Genomic DNA, 17,882 nt, shown 5'->3' with positions numbered 1-17,882 from the left:
TGCAAGGACAATCATCGATAGGAAGTACTATCTGCGTTGTCGCGCAAATATATGATAACACTTCCTCAATCAAAGTATTGTTAACACATGATGGGACTTATCAGTCAAGCATATTGAGACGCCATGCAAAGAGGCCAGACGTGCCTAGTTATGGTATCGCAACCGATAGCATCGACTGGGTCTTTATCAGAGTTGACCAACAATCGAGGGGAAGTAGGATCTTCCATCGAGACTCTGCTATATCTGAACCCTGAGGTTGTCACTCGCCCGCGGGCCCATCAAACGGTTGGATAACGGGGATTTCCGGCTGATTATACAAACGAGGAGCTCGCAACAATTAGCATCACCAACCTGGACTGTCCCAACATTTCGAAGATGGTCCGGAGTTGCTCACCAAGATTCTGGCAGGGAAACGTCCTTTGAAGACTTCGGCAGATCTGGACCGAGAAGAGGACAGAAGGCGCCATCCTAGCAGACTCTGTAGGCCTGGGCAAGACTATAGCAAGCCGGCGAGAAAGTCAGTACCAACCAACACTGATTGTGGTTCCTCCGCACCTTCTAAAACAAACAATGGTCCTCGGAACTGCAGAAGCTAAACAACAAGTTGGACGTGTGTGCGTACCTTGGAGACAAACGTACACAAGGGGCGAAGTATCCTTTTCTATCATCGAGTGTGAAGTTAGGCTGGGCCTAGGGATAGCAGCAGATAGAAATCTATTGCTTTGTGCATAGGTTTGTTGATTATGTCCCATCAGCTGGGGACCGATGACTGGTCTGCCCTAGGAGAGCTAGGAGGGGAAAATTCGGTCGACAAATCAGACTGGGTTTGTAGCCAGGTGCTGGTCGGATGGATGGTACCACAGGTCTGAAACTGACATAATTGGCTCCAGCGCGAGAATCGTGGGCAAGGCCGGTGGATGAATTATCATCTAAAACCTACACTTACGTGTGGTATATACACGGAGATACACGCATACTAACAGCCGAACAATGACCTAGCGGGGACTCTACCGTGTTCCACGCCCGCCAGCTAATCGTCCAATCCAATAGACACTCATGACCAGTCTGACCGTGCTGACCTCGAGATAAATTGAAATCGCCATGCAGCGAGCTTGTGCCAATCCCCACACTGGGCCTGATGATACCCCCTGCGGACACGACACAGACCTCTCTATCTGATGTCTCTGCCGACTGAGTGCGCCGAATCACGTACTCTCCAAAATCCGCCGAGGCGCTAATTATATCATCATGGAAGTCTCCCTCCTTAGAAACTGGATCAGGGAGTGGGAGTTGACTGTCAATCCTAATGATCTTTATATCTGCGCAATGGTCGTGCTCCAGAAATACACAAGGACTCGCCAATCGAATTTCCCGACCTGAAAGGAATGGGTAGATGCGGGAATCAGCCCCAGCAGTTCTACCCCCAGAATGTTGAATGGTGGGAGACCCTCGCCATCGCGAAGGCCACCCGCGAGCTCGACCGGATAGCCATGGGACCGTTATTGGCCCACAAGTCAACTTAAAGACTGCGCTTTACACGTGCCATTATTTGAGGAGAGATGACGGAACTCACTGGTATCAATTAGAGAAGAGTAATGGATAAAAGCAAAGATTACTAAAATTTACTCTATAACTTGATTGAAGGAATATGTCAGACAAAGTAGTAGTATATAAGTGATTATAGTGCTTTAATATCACGGGGTGGAAATATAATGAGAACTGATGTAGCTGATAATACGGCGTAGAAGTAGTAGGTAGTTTGTTTGCTACTGGAATTAACTCCTACAATGAGTCATGTATTTAGGGCTAGTTACATCCGAATCCGATGAAAGACTGACTGTACACCACCAACTAACGATCATCATCTATTAGTCTTTTACGATCAAGGACGTGCTTTGCTACCTGTTAAACAGACCTATGGTACCATCCCCCGAAATACTCAGCTCCCTACAACATACTAGTCCACCTTCCATCCTTCTCCATGCAACTACCCATTGTTTTAAGAAGTGAGCGAAGCGTACGGGATCACAGGTCAATTCGTCCTGATGGAAAAAGTGACACAGTACCGAAAAGGATGCATCCATATAACATCGGATGTACATAGTCGATCGGCTCGATTTGGCATTGGTATATGTCGTAGGTAGTGCATACAGGACAGCTACTACCAGTTGCTGATAGAGACAAAACGAAGGCTTTCCATCACCGAATCTTGCACTTCCACTGGCTGCTACAAGCCTATCACACAGGCATTATTCATGTATCGATAGTATGTAGATATGCTAAGCATGATCAGTCCGGTCAACTCGGATTCTATTATAGTTGGTTTCCAAACCCAGTGATTTCTCAAGGATAGTGTCAGTTGGCCCGCAAGAACCAAAGATAGTAGTGGTGGTGTTGAATCATAGGTATCAGATAGAAATAAACTTTGAATAGTCCTTCTCCAAGTCAATCAAGTTGTGTAGACTCTGTTCCCTATAGCCAATGCATACAAGCACAACATCGAATGCAGGCTCCTGCAATGCTATGGTCAATTTCTGGTAGTATGTCTCTTCCGCTTTTGATGAACAGTTCGAGCCCTCATGAATTCATGGAATAATTGCTTCCATAGTGAAGCACGTCTTTCATTATGGGTATGTACTTTTCGTCTGCATATTGAGTAGCTCTGTGCATAGACTAAAATGACACACTATTCCGGATCCTGTCATTACCATCCATGCTTTCAGATGTGCGATTCTAATTGGATTTGAGTGGCAGCGAATATTTGGCTTCCATAAAGACGTGTGGGCTTATATGAGCCTTGCTGATGGGAGAAAAGCAACCCGAGACTGTAAGAGGACGAGATACCTACCACTAATTAGGGGAGTGTTCTTATAAGTCTTGCGTTGCTAGACATCTTACCGTAGAATATTCCGTCTCTGTCATTCCTGGTGGTGATTCAGAAGACGAACATGCCTCGACCACTTCCTCAGAGAGTAGTATCGTTATGAATCTGCAGACGCACATTGAGCAGAGCGTAACCATCACTAGCTTTCAGAAAGCAACCAAACCAATAATCGTGCTTGTTTGGGTTCGATCTGCTCAGCTTCTTTATAGATATATTGAAACAGAATAATGCCATATACATTTAGTCTCGTACTATTAGACTAATCACGCACGGATCATCGAGGCAACAGAAGATTCTGATATTTCTTCTAGCCAGTCTCGGTAACATGTCTTGGGGGAAATATAGAGCTTGGTCACGTCCTCGGCGCAAGTTCTCCTCTCTGAAAAGATCAAGACGTTGGGTCTCGCCCTGTCTCGCCTGATTCCCTAAATCTGCGAGTCCACTCCATCACGAGTCTCTAGCACCTGGGACTAGTGAGCCATGCTTCACAGTGGACCCTGATCCCTCAACGACGATGGAGGGGAAGATTTGGATGGATGGACCATGCTGGAGGATTGCAGTGCTGACATGAGCTGCAGACCGAAGTCATCTATACCTTTATCGTCGTCATTGTTGTCACTGTCCAACTCAGACTCTGCGGCTCCGCTAAGTGCGGCAACCCGCTGGAGAAGCCATTGTATCTATTGAATTCTGGTGTCAGGAAGAGGAAGTCGCACCGGATCCGGAACTGTGATTACGAGGCATTCCCCGGACTTCATGGTTTGATGGCGTAGTGGATTGTACAGACGTATGCCTCCTGACTCAGGATTGTAGTCTATAGAGGTTCATTCCGACTCCTCATAATGTTAGCTGGTTATCAGGACCTCTTGTTGTGTTTGATTATAACCTGTGGGACCGGACAGCAGGAGTATCGAACAGCAACAACCGATCACCCATCGTGAATAATCCTTTCCTGCCCCGACCATATACTCCAGCTCTTCATTTATTTCTATCGAAGTATACTCCCATTTGATTTCCTCTGTAATGCTCCCCCTCTCTAGCCACCTATATCCATGCTGTCATCTGGAGACTCGACTCAGAACCCGACGATCGCATTAGGGATGGCTTCCTCCCGGCTTTCAACATCTACCCACTGCTAAGTTGCAGTAGTTGACGCAGAGCTGGCACCAAGGTGGACACGTAAAATGGTATAACATGTGCAGTTATTGCCTTTTTGACGGGGTAGTCAGTCATGTTGGTATAATATCCCAAAAAAAAAATCAACCTCTCTTTCGAAATTGACCCATTATGAATCTACGGAAAGATTTCAGACGAGTCATATATCGATAGACATCATCTGTTGATTCATTCTGACACCTTTTGCCTTCCACCTTAATCAAGAGGTATTGACTGCTATTGTTCTCCAGTGGAAGAACCAATTCGTAAACTGTCCAATCCTTTAGACACATACTCAGCCTAGCAAACCTAGTACTTAGGTCTGGGGAGAGCTTGGTTCAAGAAATGCTTGACCAGGATTTAGATTGCTGACTGCACAGCACCAATTTTTCGTCCTCAGAACCGGCTGAGGCGTCCGCAGATTTCGTTTAGGGTATCGTTTTGTCGGGACACGTCCCTAAAACGGGCCTACGGCCCTTCTTTCCTTTCTCTCCCTTGCAGATATTCATATATCCAATTTAATGAAAGTAGATATATACTCGAAAGATAATTTTCAGGGCATTCTCATCTAGACCCGGCTCTAGCCATTCTGATGACGTGACCCGATACCAAATCTTCCAACCATCTTAAGATAGTATAATAAGATATACTAAACGGCCACATACCTCCGTGATATTGATCGCTTTCGATGATAATATCTTCGATAGTATATGCTAAAACCCCGTAGGATCCATTCAACACATCTCCCTTTGATAACCAGGAAAGACTTGTACAGATCGGACAGATTGGGTTCTGGGCGCCCCTTTTCTCCTTTTTCCATTGCAAGGTAGTCCCCGTATGACTTCAAATGCAATCCTATCCATGTGGAGGCCATTTCCACAGACCATGCAGTTTCGTGCTCTTTTGACATCGTTGTCATGAGAAATATCATGTTCCCGTTGCTTGCTGTCGCATGTTTGGACAGACGTCTGATAGGGGTTCATTCTTGCTGTGCAGGTGTGTGTATTGCACGGTGAGCAAGTTCAATGTATGCTTGATTAGTAGTATCTTTAGTAACATAGGTAGTATAGATATTATCTTGGCTTTGCATGGAACATTCATATATTGAAATGTAGATTGTGTACTGATGTACTAGGTACAGGAACTTCACTATGTTCGCTGTAGATTATTCTTCATAATGGGAATTTGGATAGATATTGGGGTATAGACATGGATCGAAGAGAAAATAGAAAAGATGGCGGCTGGCTGGCTGGCAGGAAGAGGATTTTTATAGTACAGGGAAACGGTCATCTCAGGTAATGATGGCGAGTGAGTGAGTAGCTATAGCGAATATAATGGAATGAGGATGGTGAAAAGGATTTGGTTGAATGTAGTAGTATTCGAGTGAAGGAGATGATACTATATGGTATATGATGGTATAGATGTTGGAGTATTCAATGAAGTGGCATAGGGTTCCTTGTTTGCTCTGGAAAGACGTCGTTTGAAATTCCCTGTAAGACTTGGCCGGCAAATGCTGATGCACGCAAATTCCAATGTTGTGACTTGTGAGTAGTCTATCAATCTACATCTACGTTACCTATAAGCACATTGCAACGAGACATCAACCCCATTCATGACTACGCGCTATAGATCTTGGATATCGTACGCATAGAGGTATATAATAAAGGCGCAAAAAGCATGACCAAAACGAAACAGGGCAGAACCTAAATGGGTTGGTTGGGAAGTATCCATCCCAGGCAAAAGGCAAATATGCGATTGCAATGATCACTTCAAAACCGACATCTGTAGCAAGAAAAACACCTTCGTACACCATCGTTTCACTTGGTATCATATCTGGAATGTATGAACGCAAAATTTCCCATCTTCCACGGTTTGGTATCTCAATAAAACCTTCCCAAGGGCACACTCATTTGGCACCTACACACCCCGGCTGAAAACGACCAAGCACACAAAAAGATCACAACGAACATCTCGCAAGAATGAAAACCAGGGGTAGAGGGGAGAATATGGCAGGGAAGGAAAGGATCACAACGCTAATGCCTTTCTCGTATTCTTCTTCCCTCTATTGCTTTTTTTGCATCTTTTCTTTCACTTCCTGACGTCTTATTTGACTTGCACTCTGTGGTATCAAAATAAATCCGAAACACGAATCGCTGACAACAAATCAAAACGAAAAACAGAAACTAAATGATGAAAAAACAGAAGTCTCTTGGGGTATACTGCTGCAAATTGACATTGATTTTAACGCGGTGGCCCGATGGGGGCCGGGTATCCAGAAGTAGAATTGGAAGTACTAGGACGACCACTGTCAAAAGAAGCGCGCGGGTCATGCTTGGGGGTCATGTCCCCTGGCGCGGTACCGAATGGAAATTTGGTGTCAAAGCGCGCGGGCCAGCCATTGCTGCTGCTGTGGCTGTGAGAACTTCCGAGGACAGGCACGTCGTCCTCGGCAAGGTTCACGCCAGAATCATTCCATGGGTTGCGGTAGCCACTGTCTCGAGACTCCATGGAGACCAGTGACGCCTTCGAGGCGTTACTGGACGCATGCTTGAAGAAGGATCCGGGAGAGGCCGAGTGATTCTTGCGGCCAATGAACGAAGAAAAGGAAGAGATGCTGCCGGGCTTCCGCAGTCTCTCGAAGATAGACCCGCGCTCGCTGGTCTCATCCGAGAAACTGGGGCGAGTGGGGGAGTCGGTGACAATGGGAGCGGGCGCATGCTGCAGCAACTTGGAGTCGAAGAAGGGGAGAGACTCCTCGAAAGAGTCCGACTTGGGACGAGGAATAGCTCCCTTGACCGTAGTCGCGTCGAGGCCGTGAGCGACCAACCGAGAGATCAGGAAGTCAATGGCATCCTTGAGTCCGCCGGCATTGTTGCGAGTATATCCGAGCACAACCCGGTCTTCCGGCCCGAAGACGGGAGAAGAAGAGCCACTCTCCGAAGCCGAGGCCGGAGGGTCCGAACTAGTATCGACGGTGGTATCGACCTCGTATTGGTCCTTGAGCTTGGCACACACGTCGTCGTGGAACTCGGTCGACTTGAAATACTCGCGCAGCTCGGCAGAGCTCTGGAAGAGTAGCTCGTGGCTCTCCGGAACCATTCCCTGCCAAGGTTAGAACTGATGATTCCATCATGAGCAGTTTACTTACCAGTAGGGCGTCAACGGCCTGTGGGACCTGGTACTCGGGTCCGGAAATAGTCACGACGTCACTGGCAAGTTCGGTACTAGGGAACTCGATCTTGCAGTTCCACTTCTTCTCGAGCTCATCGATTTCAGAGATGCGCGCGAGTAGTTCACGGTGATACAACCGGTTGATGACGACACGTTCAGAGACATACTCGGCGTCCTATCCAATTAGCAACGAAACTCAACCCGGGAATGGCGAACTTACGACTTTCTCGACCATGTCCATGATCTCCTGCTTGACCAGATCCAGGCTCTGGGCATTACGCGCAGGGGTCCGGCAAATGACATTGTCAACCTTGATGTCGTCCTCCTCTTTGCCCATGCCGCCACGGTCCATGGCGTTGGAGAACTTGACAAACACCGAGTATTTCTTCATGATGCGCTGAATGTGCTGACCGCCAATGCCGATGATACGCTTGTGGTACTGGTCTGGCACGTGGAACGAAATCGACGCCGGCATTTCCTGTTCAACAAGATCCAAGCCATTCTTGGTAGACTCGTACTGGTTTCCACACACGTCAATGTAGAAGTTGTACTCGTTGAAACCATCAAAGATGATTTGCACGTTGCCTGCATATGTTAGTACGTGGCTCATGTGGCGATTACGGTAAACTCACTCTGGCCCATAATCTTGTTGATCTTGCCGTTCTTCTTGCCGCTGACGAATTCCTTGTGCTCGTTGGCGAGTTCAATCTTCACGCGCATCTGGTACTGGCTGCGCTGCACAAACGGGATCTGGTTGATCACCATCATCGCCGCCTTGACCGCGTCATCCGAGCCATTGATGGTGAACGTCAGGTTGTCAAAGCTAACTTCAGCGCCCGAGTTGCTGCAGATGTCAGAGAGCATGGTGCGGACGTCTGCGGGAGACGGCGCCCGGAAACCCCCTTGCGACGGGTCCGGCATGATGATCCACCACGACGCGCTGTAGAATTGACCAGCCTGCAAACGTTAGTCAGACACGAAGCCGTTTGGAATGAAGTGCAGTGCAACATACCAAAGCCATGATCTCCCGCACGGTGCGCTCGACGTGCAACACTTCGGTGCCCTGAATACGAACCAGACCCCGCTGCGTACCGAGCTGAGGAAAGAGGACGTAGGAGCCGTTCATCTCCATCACCTTGCGGACCTTGTCCAAACGGTCGAGCAGGATGTTGTCGATCTTGTTCGAGTTGACAATGACATCCTTGACGTAGATCTTCACGCCCATCACAAGTTCTTGAAGCTTTTGCTTCGCACGTGCAATCTGCTCCTGCGTATCACCGGTGATGTAGACCTCGTTCTCGCTGCGACGGTGAGCACCCGGCGGCGTGTAGCCGAAGATGCGCGGGAACGGCGGCGGGAAGTAAATGGCCGTGCCAGTGGCAGCCTCGATCAGCTTGATGTTCTTGCGAGTACGGCCGCAGACCAAGGTGTGCATGGTCAGCTCCAGCTTCACGGCGTCCACGTGACGTTTGAGCTAGTAACAGTTAGTTCGCCGGACGTTGATCGGTCGGAAGAAAGAACCCACAATCTGATCGATCATAATCAAGACCCTGGTCTTGGCATGCTCAGCGCTCTCCATATCGCCGTAGATGGACACCCGGAAGCGTTGATCCAGCCCATTGTCCGAGGCGTATCCATAAGAAGACACCACCGCACTATCCGTGTCGCGGATTTTGGGGCTCAGAAGGAAGATGTCCGTGCCCGTATAGGCCGCCAGCGTATCCAAATGCTCCAAGACGCTCGCTCGGATATTCTTGGTGGTTCCATCCAGGATCAGGTGCATGTCCACGTCCACGGTCGCACATCGCTATAGCATAACCCGTTAGCGGATGAAACGGATCCCAGGCACCAGAGTATGAAAAGTCGAGATATCAACATACCAACAAAATGGGGGTCTCGTTCAACACCCTGGCTCGCATCTTCCGCACCGTCTCTCCATCACCCGTGATGCAGACGTTGGTCGCCAAACCCTGAGGGCGCCGTTGTAGCGAAGGGACAGTCTTGGGCTCCGACGAGGTCACAGCCGCCTCGACCCTCCCGTTACTGCTTTCGGTGATTTGTCGACACAATCTCCGCAGGGCGTCGACATTACTCGCGTGAACGGGAAGCTGGTGGACGGGGGTGCCTTCGGGAGTGCCCTCGGGGAAGGTCCAGCGTTGAAGGGCGCCGGGGCTCGCATGCAGGACATCGTCGACGTCGGGGCCGGCAAGAGTCGAGGAGAAGGGCACGTTAAACGAGAGATTGACGGTCGGGTCGATTCCAGTCGGAGGAGTCATGGGCGGCGCGCCATGCGGTCGACGGAGGGAGTGAGAAGTCATGTCGGTATGCGGTCGAGACATGCCAAAAGTGGGCGTCATACGCTCCCAGCCATGACGGGCTTGGCCCGTGAAATTGGAGATCTTGTGCATGACAAGGGGAGGTCGAGTCTCTAACCCCTTGAACAAGTCGAGGGGAGAGAAGGGTGTGGAGGACCGGAGGGGAGGGAATGGCGAACGGTTGGGCGAGGAGGGGGAGGAAGAAGCGGAGGATGAGAGTAGACGGACGGGATTGGAGAGAGAAAAGGTGACAGTCGAGGGCTGCAGTCGCCGTTCCCGACAGGAAGTGGGCGCGCAGATGGAGAGGAGAAAGTGGCCGTTGGTGGAGGGTGACTGGCCACCGACGGGGGGGGGTGGAATCGGAATGGGAGGGAAAAGGATGAATCACAATTCAGGTTCTAACAACCAAAACGGGTATCAAGCAAGAAGGGAGGGGGAGGTGCACAGATGAAGAAGAAAGAAAGCAGATTGGAAGGAAATGAAGAGGGAGGGGGAGGACGCGGAAGTGGGAAAGAAAAAAAGGCAGGACTAAGGAAGGAAAAAGGAAAAAGAGAAAAAAAAAATATAAGGGAAGAAGGAAATAAATCCAAGGCAAAAAAAAAAAAGGAAGAGGAAGAGGAAGTGGAAGGGGAAAACGAGAATGGGATGATGGATCAACAAAACGGCGTTGGGTCAGTTGGCAGCACCAGCAGCAAAAAGCTTTAGACTGGATTTGGGGGAGGGAGGGGAGGAGGAGAAGAGAAGGAAGAGAGGGAAAAGGAAGGGAAAGAGCAAGAAAGAGATGATGGAAAGGGAATGGATGGAATTCCTCTGGCCGAATTCAGGCAAGCAACAGAGCCAGTCAGCGCCTCTTTTCAGCTGCTTTGGTGTGGATGGATGATGACTGACTTTTGGAGGGGCGGAGAGAAGAGCAGCAGAAGAGCAGCCAAAGAGCTGAGCAACAAGTCAGTAAGTAGTCAAGAGTCAAGAGTCAGAAGTGGGAATTTCCCTTTTCTTCACACCTTCTTTTCTTTCTCTCTCTCTCTTTTTTCCCCAGGCACCGATTTCAAAGGGACTCGACCTCGAGGAGCTACTACAAGTTAAGTTACCAGCCTATACTGACATACCGTTGGGGGGAAAATCAAGTTACACATGAATTCTGTTCATATTCTTCACCTATTTAGATCCAGTTGAGCACTATTTTAATAATTACTATAGAGATCAAATTTCTATCTATTCCTCCCATAATTCTTCTCATCTTCTTCTTCTCATCGTTCAATCCCCATGATGATGATGGTCATCACTCCCCTTCGAATCCTCAGGCGGGAAGGGCGGGTACTCAGCCCAGTGTCTAGGCCCAATGTTTGCATCGTCTGGGCCAAAGTACCACTCGAAACCTGGTGTGGCCATTCCTGCTGCTGCTGCTGCTGCTGCCAGTGCCACAACTCTCTCCCTCTCCCCTCGCTCTGATCACTTGCTAACTAACTATTCTTATGATTTTCCCAGCTTACGCGATTTAGTTAGTTAACCACAAAGTAGTTAGGTTAGTTAGTTAGTTAGTTTGTAGGCCGGGTTTATCGCCTGAATCTCGAACCTCCTCCTTAGGGTCCGTCCCTCCTCCCCCCCTCCAATCAACATTTCCAGAAAAGAATGACTCCTTTCATCATCCACACCCGCCAACATACTTTTGGTAGCACTAGTCTAGAGTATCTGAGGTGACCTGACTGACTGGCCTTGGAATTCCACTCGGAAACTCTCTTGACTACTTTACTACTGGACCTGTCGTCCATTTCTCGTCATCACCATGGGGAAAAAGTAAACTCAATTCTGGCACCAGAAACTCTCTCTCACTTTCACCTCGAGTCAATCAGATACTTTATGAAAATGATATATATAAAGTTATCCATTCCTTTAATTACCTCTCTAATTCTTCCAAACACAGCCCCTACTAGCAGATGGAGGAAGGGAGGGATGAGGGAGGGGGGGGGGGGGGGGAGAATATTCCACTCCCTCAACCTCGATTGCGTTCATCCTAGTCGTCCCTGCACGGCTCCACCCGGCTTGCCCGTTTCGGGTCTGCAAGCGAGAAATCCCGGTCCCGTCTTGTAGATCACGTGTGTGTTGTCATCACGCTGTATTCGTCTTACTGTATTTAGATACACAGTACTCATGCCTCAGGCTCAATAATAGCCTCCCCAAGGAGATAACTTACGTAGCTACACAATTACTACACACATCAATGCAACTGCCGCTGCATCTGCATCTGCATCTGCACTTCATCAATCAATCATTGATCCCCGGTTTGTGTCGGACACACACTCACTCACACCAGCTCGGAAGCTCCAGGAAAGCAAGTTGTTTGCCATCCACAGCTTGACACCTGTAGGTACCGGGGCAAAGCAGCCAGCGCGCCATGCCCATCCACTCATCATCATTGGTTGTGACTATTTTGAAAGGGTATTGTTCCACCAGGTAAGGTACATCGTCACTCTTTTTTTTTTCCTCCCCCGGGGAACTCGGGAGGGCAGGAAGAAGATAGTAAGTAGATGGATGCCTGGGAATCGAGGGAGAGAGAGGGGGTGTGGCCCGGTTGGCTGGCTGGCTGGCTGGCTCCCCATTTGCCACTGGCGTCGTCCTTGTCTGGCTGTCTGTCTATCCATACCATTCCAGTCAGGTCCGGCTGGGATACCTTATACCTTGATGGGTGCTATGGAGACGGATGGAATTCTACTACCTACCCAGCTAAGCTATAACATATACGAGAAAACTAAGACAGATATACGTATACAGTAGGGATGAAAATAGATATAGCGATAGATAGATAGTAGTAAGTAAGTAACTAGTCATGTGCCAACCTACCCAACCTGACAAACCGAACAACAGCCACCCAACACAGACCCCAAACTTGACTAACCAGTTAAGTCTGATAAACAGAACAGACAGACAGACACAAGTGAAACGAATCAAGTAAGACCCCGAAATCCTGAGACAAGTGATAAACCCGCCTTGCGTCACCGTGTATCATGACTTGGACCTTTTCCCTCTTTTTCTTTTTTATTTTCTCCGCCCGGGACTGAGTAGTACTAAGTATCCCATCGATCGATTTCATCCATGGCAAGGGGGAATTCCCTGTGTCACAGTCAAACTTGGTGATCACGATTCATTCTACTTTCACCTTTTATCACTATCTAAGGTAAGTATCTATCTAGTATCTAGCCTACCCGGGGACACCCAATGGTAGGGAAATTCTGGATCCGTGGACCAACAGACACTCTTCCATCGCTCCGTGTGTGCGTATGTGTGGGTGTGTCGGAGGAATTGGGGATGATCAACGTTGATGTTAAAGTTTGGGTTATACAATTGTATTACGGGTTGTCTTGAATTGCTTGATCACTTTGTAATGAGCTCTGGGATATATAATACTACAATATATGGATTCGATGATAACGTAGACAGTATTTAGTATTATCCATCCCTCAGTTACTATTTACACAAGTACCTACAGTAAGTATCTATGATGCCAATAAGAAAGACCCAAGCAAGACAAAAAGACAGACAGATACCGGACGTAAGGATACAAAATCCTCTCTGTCCTGTCCTGTTCTAAACACTGCCTGCAGCAACCTACCCACTGTTGATCACTGATGTAACCACTTCACCATAACCCACAGCCCACAGCCCACAACCCACCACAATAATGGCATAACAATCTACACTATATCTATCTCAACATGAAGGAAGATTAGCGATGATTTAATTGAAAATAATCTTGTAGTGATGATCAAGTAAGGTGAAGGTGATGTGAAAGTGAGTAAGATCAGCCAACGATCGAAGAGAGATATATTTCGTCGACGTCATCTATCGGCGACATGGGATGTGGGTCTGGATATCACCATCATTTCATGGTAAGAAGTTACTTGCTTTACATGTTTAGTACTTTGTAAGTTACTTTACATATTGACATTGCATGTAAGTACTTTGGGGTATGTATGTATGCTCTGAGAATAGATGCTACTAGTGGTGTGTGCTGTTCATTCTATAACTATTTACATGCTTAGATGAGTAAGTGACTATGTAGCTGGTAGGTAACATTACATACCCAATTACACATAATCAGCTATAGCCAACATCAGGATAAATAATAGCAGCAGTGACCGTTAAAACACCAAATAGACTAACAAAAACAAAACAAGCGCCAAAACTACTACTACTTTAAACCCTTGTCCATTTACTGTATATATCTCCGTGCTGTTACTACTGCGTACTCTAGTCTAACGAAGAACTGATATGAAGACTGTCAGGCACTTACCTTTCACAGTATAGACTAGATACGACTACCGATCGATCCCTTAACTCTTAACTAAACGAAACTACTACCTTAAAACTGGCAACTACTTTAGTAACCTCTTAGTTAATACATAGTTTCCACTTAACTAATCTATTCTTTGCTGCCTGCAGAATTTTCTCGAATAGGTCAGTCACCAAACTACCTACTAGTACTTATCCAAACATATAAATGCCGCTGAGGAATCCACTACATTAGATGAACCCCCCTTTCCCCATTCAAACTAACTAACCAAGTCAACTACTGACTGCCATGTCCACACACGGCAGTCATACCATATCAAATCTTCTTCCAACAATGATCAATACACAACTTGATATTGTTCGAATGAATAACTTAATGAATCAAATCTGTTTTTCTATGTTCTTCCCGTCCGTGAGGAGATTCCCTAACATGACCGGCGGAGGCATGTCTGTTTCCCTATCTACCCAAGGAGTAAGGAGGTTACTATACACCTAACCTAGTGCCCCTTGTCTCACTTATCTGTTCTATTCTCGGGTGGCTTGTCTGCTTGCTATCTTCCAATTTGAATACCGATAATCTACCAGTGTAATGGCCACGGTAGGTTGATGATCTTGTATTTTATACCTCCCTCGGAACCTGTCAACAGCCGTCTTGCGATGATGAAGCCATTGTGTTGTGGAATCAATCATGTCACTTGACACCCGATTTCTAAACGATTTGTAGTGGTATTTCTGATGCAAGAGATCATGCGGCTATTCATGCCTTTCTTATTCTTCCCCCCTCTCTCCCCCCCTCATAGTGATGTGCTGCTATACTATGGTACAGGATGCTCGACACATCCAAATACAAAACGCTTTTTAGATACAACAGAATTCAAATCAATCAAAGGCAATTGATATATCCCGGGGCGAATGCACCAAATACAATCAATCAATCAATCATTGTGGGCCATCATCTCCATGTCCACGTGGTCATTATAGTATGATACGTCGTTCCTCAGTAGCGTTGAGGTACTCGGTGGACTACGTCCCTTCCCCCGTCAAGAATGACCCTCTCCGCTGGGTTACTGCCCTCGTAGTAGCGCTCGTCCCGCACAGGGCGCGTAGCAACGTATACAGGCCGCTCAATGTATTCTCTCGGCTGCCGAGCAGCAGCATCATCCATGTAGACGCTCACGTCTCGACCGCTCGGGCGCACGCTCTCCACCCGCTGGATCATCGGCGGCTCCTCGTACCGACTAGTGGGCGGGCGCACACTCGGCATCCGGACGATCCGCTCCCGGGGAAGCTCGGCCTCGTCCAGGTAAGGGGGGCGGCGAGTCCCGTATTCCGTCACTTGCACGCTGGCACTACGGGGAAACGGCTCTCGTTCATCCAAAGCCCCAGTGTACGGTCGCCGTTCGCTGGGAGCCGGACGAGCGTAGTCGGTGACTCGTCGGTAGGCAGTTGGAGGAGGTGGCATGTCCTGCACGTATCGCCGACCGCCATACGGATCCTCAAGAACAGACGCCGCTCGCACGCTTGCCGGGCGCAGTGGTGTACGGTCGTCGTAGACGTCACTTCTGGGTAGTCGAGTAGAGGGCGGAGGCATAGCCTGCAGTCTTGGAGCAGGCAACGTCTCATAGTACTGATTGCCATGCTCGTCAACCACTATCCGACGCGGTGGAGGTGCCATCACCCGTGCTGCAGGTTCCTCTTCATAGTAAGCATCATGATATCGTGGTGAGTTGGGCGATTCGCCAGCCGGAATATAGCGTCTCGTAGGAGGTGGCTGCGCCAGCTCATCATAGTATCGAATTCTCTCAGGTGGTGGACGCTCAACAATAGCATAAGACCCGGCCCGCACCGACTGGGGACTGGCTTGGTCAACATATTCACGAGCATACTCGGGTTGCCGAGCCTGATGCAAGCTGGCAACTCTGCGCAAGTCTTGATCGTCCCGGACTGGCCGGCGAGCACTAAGTCTCGAAAGGGTGCGCTGAATTCCAGGCTCAGCATGGGGCTCGTACACCTCGTACTCATATGCCGGTTCCCTAATCTGTGGTTCTCTCCGTTCTAATACTGGAGTGTAGCGCGGGGAAGCAATGTCAATGTACACTGGTCTTTCCTGTGGCTGGCGGGTCCGGTAAGCGTGTTGAGTGTCTGTGAATGGCGGAGGTGAGACGGGCTCTTCCTTGATGAATGCTTCTTCGACATGGGCCGCTGCTGGCGCTCTAGTATACGATGGACGACCTCTGTCATCCTGCAACCTCCTACGTTTCCTAGACGTCAATGGCTGAGCAGGAACCTCAGGGCTAGCATGGCGCTCTGGACCGTAATCCGGACGCGAGTCTTTTAGTTGATGGACCGAGGGCACCTTGGCGATGGCTAAGGGGGAGACTCTGGACGGCTGCGGAGCAGCAGGCGAGGTTATGTGGTTTCGCACAATTCTTACATCGCCTCCCCGCGAGAGTGATCTCCGAGACCGACGATGCCGCTCGGGCACTCGATCTTCCGGTGCTCGTCGTTTTGTCCCGTTCGCATAACCCCGTTGAGACCCATAATTATCGTCCCTCTCCATAGGCGCTACCCCGGGGGCCGGTGGTGAATACTCTGGTTCTTCATACGCGTCGGTCGGCTGGTCGGGTTCGGGAAATTTGCGGACGGCGACGTCCACCTCAGCATGATGCGGCTGCCTCTGATCATAGGGTACTAGGTGGTCTGCCACGGGGTAAGTATCTTGCACATCCTGATCCGATCCAGTTCTGTTGAGGGCTTCAAGCCGTTGCAACTCATCTGAAAAGTTCTCTGCTGGAGCTTCAGTAGCCAGCTCCTCCGAATTAGACTGGGGAGCTGGAGACTGCCTCTGCGGCTCGCCCTGCTGGGGAGAGTCAGGGGCTCTACTGGAGTAGAACGAGTTCTCGTCAAAAGAGTCACCGGGCTCTCCAGCACCAGGTGCATCCACGGACGGAGACGGTTTGACCATCTCAAAGGCCTTCACTAGCACATCAGAAACGTCAAAGTCTGGTTTTGTGTCTTGGAGAGAGGCCTTCTGCCTCGAATCCTGCCTTTTCTGTTCCAACTGTTCCCGCAGCACTCTCTCCACCCGCTGCCGCTGTAGTTGTATCTCAGCTCTGACTAGATCATCTGACTTGGTCAAAAATATGGGATCAATCTCCGAGGCAGGCTTAGGGACTAAACGCGACGGCCCGGTCGCGCCGGAAGGAGCACTTCCGGCGCTGGGAGCCTGCGATGTCGCCGGCCTCTGAGCCAACGGAGCGGACGGAGGAAGCTGGGGTTTCGGGGGAGACTTGAGTTGGTCACCCGATTTTACCTGGGTGGGAGTCGAGACAGGGGGGCCTCGAGAGGCGGGCTTGCGCACGAACTGCTGGGGAACCTTCAATCTAAGGTGAGTTCCAGAAAAGATATCGTCACTTATTTTCAAAATCTTTTCATACTCCTGCATCTCTTCACTTGCAGGCAGCCTGGTAGGTATATTACTACCTGAGGCCGGCGAGATCTGGGCTGTTGCCATGGTCTAAAATAAGAAATAATACCCGGAGGACCGACAAAAAAAAAACTTAAGTTGCTCCGAGAAGAGCTGTTTTGTCACACCAGACACCAGTAGACCGAATCAGTTTCCTGCATCAGCTTTTCTTTCGGCTGTAGCACTTTAATGCAATTCACTGCCTCACTTGACTTGGCTGAGGGAGACTAGAATGGGTGGCCAAGAGTGAGGAGTGGATAATATTGAGTATGAGGGAGGGTGAGCGAGAGGGAAGGAAAGGGAAGGGAATGGGAGGGAAGGACGGTGATGGCGGTGGATGGATGATGGATGGAGGTGCGGGAAGTACGTGGACGGGGGCGGTTTGCAGAGGAGAAAAGGCGAGGCCAGCTTCGTCGAGGCGGCCAGCTTGCAAAGGCACCGCGCGCACCGCTAGTTTCTTTCTTAGTCACTTCCCAGCGCATTCACACATGGCTTGATTGGATGTACAAGTCTGTTTGATCCCCGAATGAGAGGAAATCAAATCTCCTTGGTAGTTATGGCCGTCTAACCAAGTCAGCTGACTGACAGCGGGTTCGGTGAAGCA

General features: G+C 49.1%; 3 protein-coding genes across 3 annotated transcripts; all 3 read right to left on the bottom strand.

Moving 5' to 3' along the window:
• Positions 1 to 3,369: 3,369 nt before the first annotated feature.
• Positions 3,370 to 3,642, bottom strand: BO79DRAFT_250673 (uncharacterized protein; the record flags this gene model as incomplete). Its single annotated transcript, XM_025685827.1, has 2 exons — positions 3,370 to 3,564; positions 3,622 to 3,642. 2 exons carry the CDS (start codon positions 3,640 to 3,642, stop codon positions 3,370 to 3,372), a joined length of 216 nt encoding a protein of 71 aa, XP_025543796.1.
• A 2,433-nt stretch (positions 3,643 to 6,075) lies between these two features.
• BO79DRAFT_42004 (KH domain protein) lies at positions 6,076 to 9,907 on the bottom strand. The gene is made up of 7 exons (XM_025689228.1): positions 9,091 to 9,907; positions 8,736 to 9,017; positions 8,223 to 8,684; positions 7,843 to 8,167; positions 7,431 to 7,795; positions 7,188 to 7,385; positions 6,076 to 7,141 (listed from the first exon to the last, which is right to left on the bottom strand). Exons 1-7 carry the CDS (start codon positions 9,616 to 9,618, stop codon positions 6,281 to 6,283), a joined length of 3,021 nt encoding a protein of 1,006 aa, XP_025543795.1. The 5' UTR covers positions 9,619 to 9,907; the 3' UTR covers positions 6,076 to 6,280.
• A 4,721-nt stretch (positions 9,908 to 14,628) lies between these two features.
• On the bottom strand, positions 14,629 to 17,658 carry BO79DRAFT_206784 (uncharacterized protein). The gene has a single exon (XM_025682042.1). The coding sequence runs from the start codon at positions 17,324 to 17,326 to the stop codon at positions 14,810 to 14,812; it is 2,517 nt and encodes an 838-aa protein (XP_025543794.1). The 5' UTR covers positions 17,327 to 17,658; the 3' UTR covers positions 14,629 to 14,809.
• Between the last annotated feature and the right edge of the window lie 224 nt (positions 17,659 to 17,882).

This window comes from Aspergillus costaricaensis, assembly GCF_003184835.1.
Source record: "Aspergillus costaricaensis CBS 115574 unplaced genomic scaffold BO79scaffold_3, whole genome shotgun sequence".
NCBI lineage: Eukaryota > Fungi > Ascomycota > Eurotiomycetes > Eurotiales > Aspergillaceae > Aspergillus > Aspergillus costaricensis.
Note: the sequence above shows the minus strand (reverse complement) of the source record. Positions and strands in the feature narration are given on the sequence as shown.